The following is a 14,826-nucleotide window of genomic DNA, read 5'->3' on the forward strand; positions in this document are numbered from 1 at the left end:
GATGATAGATATTTACTGTAGTTGCACCTAAAAGGACTTGGTATGCTGTTGGAGCACTTTTTCAAATGGGGAGCCTGATCAGTGCCTCATTTTCCTGCAAGACTCACATTTATTTCCCAGGGATGGTTAATTTCAGCTGCCTTAATTTTATTATTTTTAATTTTAATGTAAATTTTATAGTTTTATATGTTTTTTCAATCTAAAATTGTGAAATTTTATTATAGAAATGATATCTTTCCAGCCTAAAACTCAACACATATTTATGAGAGGCCAACTTTCCTACTACACCCAAGCACTACCACCATAATGTGACATGTGCTTCTTTTAAAATGAAACCTTTTTGTTTTAAAGTATTAAATGATGAGTACTTGGGGTTAGCACAATTATATATTGATGCAATCGCTTCTTTAGATTTAAACAAGTCTTTTAGATAATGGAAGAAGAAAAAATAGAGGTGGGGTGGAGCCAGGAAGTTCATACATTTCCAGTTCTTCTGATGACAAAAGCCTTTATTGAAGTGACTTTTTTTTTGCTATTCCCCCCCCTTTTTTTTTTAGTTACGGCAGGGTGTACACAGCAGACCCTTACCATGCTCTTGCCCCTGCAGCTAGCTATGGAGTTGGCGCTGTGGTATGTATGGCTTTTCCTCTTCCTTAATGATTTTGTACTTTTATCAAGTACAGTTAATCTTTAACAGTGCTAATTGGGACTGGAAATCCTGCCATTAAACAACATGGTTATAAGTAAAAAAAACACCACATGACTGTGCCACTTACCAAAGGGAGTTCCAGCAATCCCTGTTGACATTCTTAACCAAGGACTTCACTTGACTATGACTTGCAGTTTCCTGCCAGCTTGCCCATTGATTTTGTCAGAAGCTGGCAGGGTTCTGACAAAGCTTGCAAATTGTGATCACATGAACCCAGGAAACTGCAATGGCTGTAAGTGTAAGGACCAGTTTTAACTACTTGTTCAGCACTATCTTAAGTTTGAACAGTCATTGAATGAATGGTCATTAAATGAGGATCACTTACATTGTCTACAGTATTGGTGGTTGAATAATCTCAGAAGTTCTATAATAAAAAGTGTATTCAGCATACTGGTTAGTTGTTAAACAGTGCTAGGATTGATAGGATAATAATAGAAAAGTAAGACAAGGATATGAGAAAGTTAATGCCAGCCATCAGTTCCACTCTAAAGGGAATGCTGTGGTCAAATCACCAAATGGGAAGTGGAATCTGCAAATAATATGATTCCCAGGCTTGGTCACAAATACAGTCAGAGACCTGTTACCATATTCCAGTCGTGTACATTGGCATTCTAATATCAGAGGGGCTAATTTATTATTTTATTTGTATCCAGAGCTTTTATTTTATGGTTTTTTATTTTAATGAAGAATTACAAATTAAACTAATGAAGTCAATAATTGATTTTAACTTTGGAAATGAGTTAAAAGAGCCTTGGTGGAGCAGTGGGCTAATGCCTCCTTAAGTAACACCAGCTGCCTGCAATTAGTGCAGGTTCGAGTCCCACCAGGCTCAAGGTTGACTCAGCCTTCCATCCTTCCGAGGTAGGTAAAATGAGGACCCAGATTGTTGGGGGCAATTAAGCTGACTTTGTAATAATGCCGCTTGGGTGTGTGTGTGAAAGCCCTAATAAGCAGGCATATACACAGAATGAAGGCTACTTGCTAAGCTTGTAAGCCGCCCTGAGTCTTCGGAGAAGGGCAGGATATAAATGGAATTAAAATAAATAAATAAAATAATAAATAAATAAATAAAATATATTGGTGCTGAAGGACTTGGAGTTCATTAATCCCATTGATTTTGTTAGCAAGCTGAGCAATAAGACTTGGACCTGTTTACTTTCCTTTTCAAAGTTAAGTATTCTCAAATGTTATCATCATAGAGCAGTCTTTCTGCAGATCTTCTCATTTGCATTTAAAAAATCTTAGCATAACTTGCAGGAGTTTCATGCTTTTAAATTTTAAAAATTGGCTAGGAAGAAGAACAGTAAAAGAACTGCAGAGCAGGGACAAAGAGAAATTCGGTTCAAGGAAAAACATGGAGAAAAATTGCTATAGATAATCTAGCATTAATGTTCTTTATCCAGAAGACAAATATGGGACCAGGGTTTCAGTCACCTACACTTCAGGTCAATTGGAGTTCAAGGAAATATTTTTTAAAGAAGACATTCTACAGCTTCTTAAATCACATGGGGGTTACATGAAAAAATGTCTTATATGCATTGTTCTTTTTTTAACCCCCGCCCCCACTAAATTTCCTCTTTTTTATCAACTTTTGCAGGCAAGTTTATATCGAGGTGGCTACAGCCGATTTGCCCCTTACTGAAGTGACATGAGCCCCCCTGCAAGTGGGACAGCTCCCATCCCCCAGTTCATGAGGCCTGGCTATTGCAATATTTACTAGTAGAGGAACTCTATAGCAAGAAGAGGAGGAAAACAAAAGAAAAAAAAAAACAAGAGAAATACTTTTTTATACCTCACTATGTTCTTTAAATATGTATTTTCCTTTAAATTTCTGCCTTTAATTCTTTTGTTCCAAAGATTGTGCATTTTTTGATCTTTTTTTTTCAATTGTTTGTTTTTAACTGTGGTAAACATAATGCATTTTGTGTCTATATATGCATAGTTTATCCTACCAATCACACAAAAAGAGATAAATAGTGCTAAGGAGGGCTGTTAGGATTCAATATAATGGAACATAGTCAGGAATATGTAGATATTATTGCTGGGTCTTATGCCCAAGAGCCAGAATAGTGTGGAAGAGCCCCCTCTATTGGGGGAATGGGGGAATGTTGATGGCCTGCAGCTGGAACCTGCATGCTCCTTGGAAACACAAAAGACCCTCCTCTTTTATCACCAGCTGGCACTTATGGGCTCAGGACAGCTCCAGCAGCATTAAGATTTTTTTATAATTGTCAAGACAAAACTGCTCAAAGCTGCCCAAAGACTTCATCTAATAATGGTTTTAGAGGACAAGGCATGTAACGAATACATACTCCTATCTTTCTTACGATCCTTACGATCCATTCTATCATGGCTTTACTTTAATCATTCCGTTGCTTTGGTTTTCTTCTCTTCCTGCTCTTCCCTCTTTTCTGATGAAATAGCATGTTTGGGACAATAACTGTTGAATTTGGAGCTATGATGGATTTTTTTTCTTTAGAAAAACCAAGAGTTTAATTGCAAAAGATCTACATATTTTGAGGTTCTGGAATAGTGATTATGGGAAAAGCTTGCACCAGTGCTACTCTGATACTTGTAAGATATTCCACTGCACAAGATCCTCTTTTTTCACCCTGAGGTAGTTAGCTTTGCTGCAAGTATGTTATAAAAAAAATTGCATGAAAAGAAGAAAAAATGCATTCTGGACCAGAAAAGTAAGGCAAGCGGGGGGGGGGGGGATTTTTTCTTCCTTTTGTCATAACACTAATTTGGAAACCATGCTTGTATTAGCATTGGTATCTGGAAATGGAAGTATTTTCAAACATAATACAAAGGCATAATTAATGTTTACTCTGATTTGCAACCGGTCTTAACGGTTGCCTGTCTGAAGACAAACTGCTCAATTGGATCAGTACTGCCAGTCTGGAATTAAGAAAGGGCTTCAGGAAAACTTAAGCCTGAAGATGGTCCCATGCTGGAATAACTGCCTGGAATACTCTTTCTTCTACCGTCTAAAGTCTTGTAAATTGATAATGCATGCAGTTGGATTACAAGCAAACCATGGCTCTTATATATTTTGCCAATAATCATAAACATTAGAATAGTATAAGGGATCCCTTTTTATTCTTGTACCATTCCATTATTATTTTTAACACCTCCTGCAGATGCCCTACAGATTTAACTTAAAAGTCCATCATCTCTCAGACTTTTGGCTATGACCAAGTGTACCATCCTGTGTAGTATAACTTTAAAGCCATACTCATTACAAAAGCACAATTCCCTGCTCCTCCATCTCACTAAAGTAGTATTGGAGGACATTTCAATTAAAAATAGACAATTGGGTAAATGAAACCCTATTATCTTTTGCCTTATGATGTCAAAATGGGCAAGAAGATTTGAAAACCTTCAGTAATATCACATAAGTGCACTGTTCCAATCGTATACAACTCATGCATCTTTAGTTCCACTGCCATTGTGTTCTCTTGTGGCTTACCAGAGATTTCTGTGGACTGCTAAAGAGGAGATCTTAATGAAAGAGTCTATTTGTTTGAGCAAAAGAGCACTAAACTATTAGACTGTTAGCTGCTTTTTTAAAGACAAGCTGCTGTAACAGTCACTAGGTTTGTTTTGTATATCCAGCTTAAAATGAGAAGAGAATAGGAATATTACAGCTGTCACAAAATTGTGGAAATGAGGAAGGAAGATTTTCCAGCTACTTTCATCTCGAGGATGTGATTTTACTTCTGCCTGTCAAATAAGACACATCAGAGTTCCATAGTGAATTACAACTGTGAGAAAAGAGTCTTGTGTTGACATAGAAAAAGATACAATCTGCAGCACTCTAACACAGTTCTTGGATTAAATATTTTTTACAGCTGAAAGATTGAAGCCTGGATCCTGATAAATCCTCCAAGTTGCATAATTTTATTAACTTTTTCTCATAAAAGACTAAGGTGGAGTCCTTTTACAGATTATTCCTGGATTAACACTCAAGTCACCCTGACTGTCACCTGAGTTATATCGCTGGTCCTGCAAGGCATCTTTAGCCAAGAAATGTCTCTAGTCTAATTCCTTAGCTATAAAACAAAAGAACAAAACATTTGACTCTTTTGTGAAACACAAATATGTGATAAGTACACTATTCCTATAAATACCTTTTCAATTCCTATAAATACCTTTTCATCTCTTGATTTTTCCAAAGCCTGAACTAACTTTGCAACAAAGCAAAATTTTAGCAAGATAATGTTTACCCTCTGATTTCTAGAACAGTTAAAACATCTTCACAGGTGGTACAAATTCAAGGCTTTACAAATCCTCTTCCAGCCACCTCCATTTACAGATGTCTAGTAGATATGTAACAGGACACTTCAGCTTTCAAGACCAGATTGGGATGGATGTGTCTTGTGCTGCAAAATAGTGTGCAGGCAACCTGGGAAATAGTATGTGCATGTCATTCTCCATGCTAGCATCTGAGGAATCCATTGCAGTGGGGAGTGGGGTGGGGTGGGCTGGGGTGGAGAAGAGGCTTAGGAGTGTATTGACTGAATGGGTTTTACAATAGGAAGACAAAATTCCTAATGGACGAAGTGAATAACCAATGTAACGTGTGTGTTTTTATTCTGATTTTCTCCTGATAATTTCAAACATGATTGTAGTATACACCAGTATACTTGATTTTTTTTGTTGTTGCTGCATTGTTGCATAAAACACTATTTGGGTGATGTTATTGTTATTGTCAACCAAACATTTTCTGCTCCATTTCCTATTCACCCACCCTGTTTTAAGATTTTTATTTAGAGTCTAATGAAACTAAATCTCCAGTGAATGAGGCAAACCATCTTCTTGTACTCAGAGTTAAACTATTAATATAGGGTATTTCCTCAGTGTGCTGTTTTTCCCTACCTGATTGATTATATAACCATAAGATTTGGACTGTGTTCCTGGCACCCCTTCTGAGAACCAAATTCTCATAAGTGCTCAGTTTGCAGAACTTACTGCCATGATGGTGGAGAAAAAAATGCAACATTGCAGTCCTCTGCAGTTATTTTGTTCAGATGATACTTCAAACCTTGGACAATTAGAAGCCTCCTAGATATATAGCACTAAACACTGCCTGTTAAAAAGGATGATAACTGAGTAAGCCTACTCCTTAGCAATAGCAGATTTGCTGCCCCTTTATTTTTTCTTAAAGCCGTCCACTGAAGTATTCATTATGACTTGTAGTCTGCCTCATGTCAATTAATTATTGACTTCTTTAAAGGAAAATCAGAAGCCTCGTACTTGGTTTTCTCTCTTTTGGAGTGGAATATTCAAGTGCATTTTGCAGTTGCTTTGAGAAGCCGCTGTGAAGGAATTTAGTCTATATATTCAGTAGAGTGATGTGTCACCGTTTTGGCAGCTCTTTTTGCCTGGAATTCAATACGTGATAAAGTAATCTTTCTGGGATTTAATTTGGTGTTTTTGTTTTGTTTTAGTTCTGTTTGTAAATACCTGGGGCATGACCCTGGCATGATGACAAAAGTTGAGGCAGAACTGAGGGCAGTCCCAAGATGGCAGAGAGTTTACTGACCACCTAAGCTGACTTGGTAATACTTGGAGTTTGTCAGAAGAAGATCTAATATGCCCTGAACTGGCTTGACTCTTGGTGCAGTGTCTATTGCACTTCTTCTTTGCCAGGTACTTTTGGGACATAGGATGCATTGTAATTAGATGCTCCCTTCTCCTTGGATCATTCCCCAGGATGCCCAGGCTGCTTGACCAGGATCCTGTTTCCTGACTGACTCTGGAAAAGTAGTAGCTGCATCCCAGGACTTTGTGGCAATCTCTTAACATCCCTATTCCCTCCCTTACCCCCTGTTCAAGTATCATATTGTACAGTAGCTTTCAAACCATACAGTATTCATTGGGTTACTCTTATTATTATCAAGTAGCTGGAATTGTGAAGGTCAGAGTAGTTAGCTCTTTAGCTTTTATTCTTTTTTTTTGTATTATCCATGTGTATAAATTATTGATCATGTTGCTGGCTTTTATAAACTCTAAGCAAGGGAGGTGGAGTCTTTCTTCATCCTTTGCAAATGGTAATGAAGCACTGTTTTTAAATAAAAGAGAAACACCATCCACTGGATTCTGTGTTTTCATTCAAGTCTGTAAAAGAAGGATGGATGGATGGATGGATGGATGGATGGATGGATGGATGGATGTTACTGTAATTCAGTTTTATTATGAGAAACAAATCTAATAGATTTAAGACATAATTGTGAGATGGAGAAAACCAGCCCAGCATACAGTGAGGGAAAAAATTATTTGATATCCCCGGCTGATTTTGTACATTTGACCACTGAAAAAGAAATGATCAGTCTATAATTTTAATGGTAGGATTATTTTACCAGTGAGAGACAGAATAAGAACAAAAAAAATCCAGAAAAATGCATTTCAAAAAAGTTATAAATTGATTTGCATTTTAATGAGTAAAATAAGTATTTGATCCCCTATCAATCAGCAAGATTTCTGGCTCCCAGATGTCTTATACAGGTAACAAGCTGAGATTAGGAGCACTCTCTTAAAGGGAGTGCTCCTAATCTCGGGTCATTGCCTGTATAAAAGACACCTTTCCACAGAAGCAATTAGATTCCATACTCTCCACCATGGCCAAGACCAAAGAACTGTCCAAGGATGTCAGGGATAAGACTCTAGACCTACACAAGGCTGGAATGGGCTACAAGATTATCGCCAAGCAGTTTCCGGTGGCTCCGTGGCGCCGGAGACAGCCTTCCCGGGCTGCCCGCAGCTCAGCTGTGTGATTTTTCGCCCGAAACAGCGCCGATCAGCTGTTCGGGCGAATTTGAAGCCCCCTCCTCGGGAGAAGAGGAGGGGGTGAGCCCCCAGGTGGGGGTTGAGTTCTCCGGGGCCGCCTGAGCTTGGAGCTTGGGCGGCTGAAGGATTGAACTCCCCCGTAGCCTGGGCTGCTCCCAGCTGGCTAGCGTCTCTGCTCCGGACTTTATGGAGCAGAGCCAGGCGTCTGCGACCATCCCTGCTTGAAGGAGAGACTATGAAAGGAAAAGAGCAGGCAGAGCAGTACAAGAGGGAAAGATGAAGAGATGAAGAAGATTATTTTATTTTACTCTCAAGCTTGATGGACTTTGCTTAAAACTTAAAGTGAAAGTGCGTCACAATTGTAAGTAAAAGATGGCGGCTAAACCTCCCCCTAGAACTTTTCGGAGTGCTGGAAATTCTCCGGTGCAACAACAATCATTACTGCAGGCGTTGCATTCTCCTGATGTATTGACTTCGAAGGATCTTGAAAGACATACCCAGTTAATTCTGGAGTCAATGGGTGCTAAATTTGCACAGATGGAGGAGAAATTGGAGAAATTGGAGCAGAGAATGGAAGAAAGGATGGAACAGAAACTTAGAGAGATGAAGGCAGACATTTTGTCCTCAGTGCATAAAGTTGCTAAATGTGTGGAGGTGCTGGATGACCAAGTGCAAGACTTGACTCAAAAGAATGCTATATTAGAAGCAAAAGTTTTGGAAATTGAAGATTTAAAAGACAAAATGGATAGTGAACAGAGTCTGGCCCAATTTTACCAGATGCAGTTTGCTGTGAGAATTAGAGGCCTAAAAGAGAATATTAAGGAAGATTTAAAGCAGCTGGTTTCTGAGGCTTTTGAGGGGGTATTGAATCATCCAGCATCTGAAATAAAACAAGGTATGGACAAAGTGTTTCGTGTGAATTCGTGGATTGCTAAACAGAGAAAGTTGCCTAGAGATGTGGTGGTTTATTTTGTAAAAAGGGAAGTTAGAGATGAAGTTATACAAGCTGCCTATGATACCAAAGTTGTGATTGCTGGTCAAGAAGTTTTGGTTCTAAAAGAAATTCCTCCAAAGATTTTAAAGAGAAGGAAGGATTTTATTTTTCTTGTGCAAGAGCTCAAGCAAAGGGATATAAGGTTCAGATGGGAGATCCCAGCTGGGCTGAGCTTCATGTATGATGGCAAAAGGTACTGTTTGGGTAATGTGAAGCAAGCGCATGACTTTTACAACAATGTTTTAAATGTAACCCCATCAACACTTCTGGAAGCTGCAGAGGGATCTGGAGAAGGAGAACATCAAGAGGATGAAGATGGACTGATAGACGAGAAGGGTACAGGAGGAGTTCAAGCTGCAACTCTTTTGGATGATATTAGAGAACAGAGGGTGACGCGTGCTGCCTTAAAACGCTCAAAAAAGACAAAAAAATAAGACCAGCAGAAATCTATGGAACTTCCACAATATACTTATAGACAAGTGGTAGTTGTGTTTTTAAAAGTTTTGGGATGATATGTATGGTAACAGAATCTTTAATTTGGAATTAATGGACAATTTATTACAGAGGAAGAGGAAGAAAGTTTTGTGGGTTAATGCGGGTTAATTTGTGTAAGAACTATCTATTATAGTCTATTTTGGCTAGAGAGGTTAATAGGGATAGGTGTTTGTGATGTGTAAATGAGAATATGTTTAGGTAATAGGGAAATGTGGAAGAACATAGATGGGAATGATGCTAGTTTTCTTTTATTTTAGTTTTTTATATATATTTAGTATTGTTAAGGATTGGTTTACTTTATATAAGCTAGAGAGTGATGGATTTTAGAGTTTATAATTGTTAGTATATGATTGTTTATGATTGCTTTTTAGATATATACCTTGTATTTTGCTCTGGGAAGTCGGGGGGGGGGAGGGGGGGAGGAGGGGAAGTAGAGGGGGGGAGGCAGGGGAGGGAGGAGGGAGAGGGGGAGGGGGGGAGATAGGGGGGAGGTAGGGAGGGGAGGAGGGAGGGGGAAGGGGGGTTTCTTAAAGGAAAATTGTATTTTTTAAAACTTTTCAATAAAAAAAAAAAAAAAAAGATTATCGCCAAGCAGCTTGGTGAGAAGGTGACAACAGTTGGTGCGATTACTTGCAAATGGAAAAAAAAATAACTGTCAATCTCCCTTGGTCTGGGGTCCATGCAAGATCTCACCTTGTGGAGTTTCAATGATCATGAGAACGGTGAGGAATCAGCCCAGAACTACAAGTGAGGATCTTGTCAATTATCTCAAGGCAGCTGGAATTGTAGTCACCAAAAAAAAACAATTGGTAACACACTACGCCGTGAAGGACTGAAATCCTGCAGCGCCTGCAAGGTCCCCCTGCTCAAGAAACCACGTGTACAGCACTGTTCGAAGTTTGCCAATGAACATCTGAATGATTCAGAGAAGAACTGGGTGAAAGTGTTGTGGATGAGACAAAATCATCAACTCAACTCACCATGTTGGAGGAGTAGGAATGCTGCCTATGATCCGCAAGAACACCATCTCCACCGTCAAACATGGAGGTGGAAACATTATGCTTTGGGGGTGTTTTTCTGCTAAGGGGACAGGACAACTTCACCGCATCAAAGAGACAATGGATGGGGCCGTGTATTGTCAAATCTTGGGTGAGAGCCTCCTTCTCTCAGCCAAGGCATTGAAAATGGGTCTTGGATGGGTATTCCAGCATGGCAACGATCTAAGGCAATGAAGGAGTGGCTCAAGAAGAAGCCAAGAAGAGTGGCCTAGCCAGTATTCAGACCTTAATTCCATAGAAAATCTGTGGAGGGGGGTGAAAGTTCAAGCTGCCAAACGTCAGTCTCAAAACCTTAATGACTTGGAGAGGATCTGCAAAAGAGGAGTGGGACAAAATCCCTCCTGAGATGTGTATAAACCTGGTGGCCAACTACAAGAAATGTCTGACCTCTGTGATTCCCAACAGGGGTTTTGCCACCCAGTACTAAGTCATGTTTTGTGAAGCGGTCAAATACTTATTTCACTTATTAAAATCAGTTTATAATTTTTTTGAAATGTGTTTTTCTGGATTTGTTGTTGTTATTCTGTCTCTCACTGTTAAAATAAACCTACCATTAAAATCATAGACAGATAATTTCTTTGTCAGTGGGCAAGCGTACAAAATTAGCAGGGGATCAAATAATTTTTTCCCTCACTGTAGAACCTTGAGGTACCCCCACTGCATGCTTCTTTCCATGCGAATGTAGTTCCATTAAGGTCTACGTGCTGAGTGTGGTTGGTCAGTCAATTGTGAATCCATCTGGTAGTGGTACTGTCTATCCCACATTGTTCTATTTTACCAAGAAGTTGGCTGTAGTCTATTTTGTCAAATGCCTTACTGAAGTCTTAGTAAACTATCCCTGATCCAGTATTTTGGTCACTTTGTCAAAGAAGGCAATAAGATTTATCTGGCATGTTCTGTTTTTAACAAACCCGTGTTGTCTGTAGCTAGAAAAATCACCTTGCTCATTTCTAAGTGCTCACAAATCTGCTGCTTGATTATCTTTTCCAAGTATTGATATCAGGTAATTGGTCTGTAGTCTCTTGGATTTGCTTTTTTCCCTTTTTGAAGATTGGAACCATATCAGCTCTGTTCCAGTTTTCTGATGGTTCTCCTGTGTTTGAAAGATTTTGTTCAGTGGTTCTGAGATCACATCTGCCAGTCCTTCAAAATCCTGGGGTGTAATCCATTTGGTCCTGAAGATTTGTACTTGTCTAGGGGAGATGGACGTTTTATTACCTTGTTCTTGCCTATTTTGACTTGCATTTCTGTTTTGTCTCCCACAATCCTGCTTTTGATAGTTGGATTTTTTTTCCTTTTGCCTAAAGACAGATGCAAAGAATGAGTTAAGTGGCAACGATCTCCTTGCTGCCTGTCACCTCCTTGCCATCCTCCCCCATTAGTGGACTGATCGTTTCCTTGACTTTTTTTCTTGTTTCCTACGTATTGAAATAAATTTATTATTATTATTTGCATTTGTTGCAAGTCTTAGTTCATTCTGAGCCTTAGCTTTCCTGACTCCCTCCCTGCAGATTTGGACCATTTGTTGATATTCTGTTTTGGTTATATATCCTTTTTCCATTTTTCATACTTGTCCTTCTGTCCCTCAGTTTGTCAGAGAGTTATTTATGGAGCCATAACTAGAGTCATTATCTAGGGTCTCTTGTGGCATTGTGTTAGACTGTGCTTTTATAATCTTTCACAAAGTATATTTTGTGAAACCAGCTTTTCCTTGCACATACACTTCCCCAAGTTTGGTGTACCCTGCATGGTTGCAAATTGCTCAGAGCCCAGCATCTGTTGGCAGTTCCGTTTGTCTGAGTTACTCTTAATTTCCAAGCACAACACTATCTGCTGCTTTCTCCATGGGGACTAAGAGAAGATGTGTTGCTATAGAAGCACGATGAAGTTGCCTGACTCCTAAAGATACTGGGAGAGCTGTTTTATTCCTTGTCAGATTGGTGGAGAAGCCTATTTCTCTTTCACCCTGAGTGCCACTGCCAGTTTCTCAATCTGTTTGGTACCAGAAGGCAGAATTCAATCTTTTCCTGTTGGAGCCCCAGTGACAGTTGGCTCCCTTGCTGCTGAGAGCAAATCATGCCTGAAATCATCGGGAGTGCGTCTTCCTTCCAGTGGGAGCCAAGACCAGCTGTCCTGTTCAGTGTCACTTTTCCTCATACCACCACTTTATTTACTTTGCTTAAGGGCAGTGCTGTGCCGTGATAGATGGAATCCATGTATTGATTGGTGTAAAAGTCCATCAAGTCCACTCTGTTCTTTTCTTAAGAAATAGCCAGTGATTTTTTTAATATGTATATCTAGATCTTAAAGCATCTATCAGGTGCTTTAAGTCTATGAACGCAATTGTGTTTTAAAACAGGTAGCCAACCTATGATCCATGGCCCGGTACTGGGCCATGCCCTGTTGGCCACCAGGCCCCAGGAATATCTGGCAAGCCCACCCCCCAACTCATGGTAGCACTGCCTCACAGTCGCTAGCAGCCCCACTTGCACATGTGCAGGGATGGTAGCACTGCCACCAGCATCACACAGGCACTAGTGGCCCATTTGTGCATGTGCAGGGTACCAACAGCCCATTTGCACATGCACAGAGTGCCAGCAACCCGCTTGTGCATGCATGCAGGAGCCAGTGTCCTGCTTGTGCATGCATGCAGGAACCAGCAGCCCGCTTGTGCATGTGCACGGGCACCAGCACATGCCACGGGTGTGCACAACTTGCTTGTGCATGCACATGTGCTAGCACCACCATCATGCGTATGCCCATTTGCACGTGTGCACATGGGGCCATGCACATACACATTTCGCTGTTGTTCTCTCCTTCCAGGCCATCAAGCTGGAACAGTTGGGAAACTCTGTTTTAAAATATCCAATAGCAGTAGAAATGGTTACTGTACATTGTACCCCATATGTTGTACCCTATATGTTTATTTGGGAAAAAAAAGTACCCTGAGTTATGAGTTAAAACAATTTAAAAGGAGCTACAGCAACTGTACAGCAACTGCGGTGGCTCAGTGGGTTAGGACGCTGAGCTTGTCGATCAGAAAGTCGGCAGTTTGACGGGTCGAATCCTGAGTGCCACGTAACAGAGTGAGTGCCTGTTACTCGTCCCAGCTTCAGCCAACCTAGCAGTTCGAAAGCACGTAAAAGTGCAAGTAGAAAAATAGGGACCACTCCGGTGGGAAGGTAACAGCGTTCCGTGCGCCTTTGGCATCTAGTCATGCCGGCCACATGACCACGGAGACGTCCTCGGACAAGCGCTGGCTCTTCGGCTTTGAAACGGAGATTAGCACCGGCCCCTAGAGTCGGAAACGACTAGCATGCATGTGTGGGGGAACCTTTACCTTTACCTTTTACAGCAACTGAAGCAGCTAATTTAAAGAGCAGGAAAATCCACCAAGTAAATGTCAAAAGTAGCATGTTAATGTAACCTAGTGACAGACTGTATGGATGAAATAGCCTCCATCTGATGTCTAGAAACTAAGAAAACTGATGTCAGGAGACTGTCCTTGAGAAGGGCATCCAATAGACAAAAATCTGCTAGATCAAAGCCCATATATTGCCTTTTGTTCTTTAAACCTACCACTTCTTTGTTTTTGAGAATCTCATCCACTCCATCTCATTTCATTTCCCAGTCTATCCCTTGCTCTTAATTTAATTCACTATTCCTTCGTGAATCCATTTTCTCTCTGTGGATAAGATGCCTCAGATTAGGATACTCGGCCCCTGTAGCATGCTACTAATTGTATTCATTTTATAAATGTGTGTGGCTGTTTCACTGCTTCATTGTTTACCCTGTATTGTTTTTAATGCAGCAAAATGCTCAGGTCTTATGAAATTCTTGCTTTTTTTTCTGCTGGTAAGAATCCTAGTAAAGAATCCTACTAAACTGTAGAAATTAATTCTGCTTCCTATTCAACAACATAGGATACATAAATATATTAAATAAAGGAAGTACTCAGTTAATGCCTGTAATTGTGACTGGAAATTCCATCACTAAGCAATGCAGTTGTGACCATGATGACTTACAATAGCAATTCTGGCAGTTCTGGTTACACAATGTGATTACAACTTCCTGCCACTTTTCCCACTGATCGTGCTTATTGGAAGCTAGCAGTGAAGGTGGCAAATGGCAACTGTCATATTTATGTGTCTGTTGCCAAGCACCCAAATTACCTGAATTGCAATCATGTGACTGCAGGTATGCTGTGACAGATACAACTTGAAGGATCAATCATAAGTCTCCTTGTTCAGTCCTGTCATAACTGCAAATAGTCATCGAACAAGTGGTTGCTAAGCAAGGACTATTTAATCAAACGAAGTAAAGGCTTTGTTATAGCAATCACATATCTTGTCATACTCCCTTACGTCTCACTCTTGTAATATGCATATTTTCCTCTGGGTTGCATCCAAATCATTTTTAAGTTAAAAAGGAAAAATAGAAGACATTCACATCATCACTTGGCAAGGGAAGATTGGAGAGGAGAATTGAAGGACAACAATTGGCTTTGCAACCCTTGCAGTGTCATTATCACAATTCACCTAATTTCTAACAGCAGGCATGCTTGATAATTGAGTTGTAGTTCAAAACTGTTTCCTTGTTCATAATATACAGTTTTCATCATCTTGTAGAGATTCTCCAGTTTTACAGGGCACTTCCAGGTTGATCTTTGAACCAAATCTGCTTTGCAGGCCTGAATTCCACTTTCACATGTTTGTTCAGCAGCTGAGATATTTAATTCTGGCTTGACCATGCTGCGTTCAAAATCGTGTTGAAGCCAG

The 14,826-nt window shown here is 40.0% G+C and overlaps 1 protein-coding gene across 7 annotated transcripts in view; it reads left to right on the top strand.

Moving 5' to 3' along the window:
• RBFOX2 (RNA binding fox-1 homolog 2) overlaps positions 1–4,842 on the top strand; it is a 190,358-nt gene extending 185,516 nt beyond the window's left edge. For all 7 annotated transcript variants that reach the window (XM_083365256.1, XM_083365255.1, XM_083365258.1 and 4 more), the window contains 2 exons: positions 558–630; positions 2,307–4,842. In XM_083365256.1, the coding sequence (XP_083221382.1) occupies positions 558–630; positions 2,307–2,351 (118 nt within the window). In that variant the 3' untranslated portion in view covers positions 2,352–4,842. The remainder of the gene's footprint in view (positions 1–557; positions 631–2,306) is intronic.
• The last annotated feature ends 9,984 nt before the right edge of the window (positions 4,843–14,826 follow it).

This window comes from Vipera ursinii (assembly GCF_947247035.1).
Source record: "Vipera ursinii genome assembly, chromosome: 6".
Lineage (NCBI taxonomy): Eukaryota > Metazoa > Chordata > Lepidosauria > Squamata > Viperidae > Vipera > Vipera ursinii.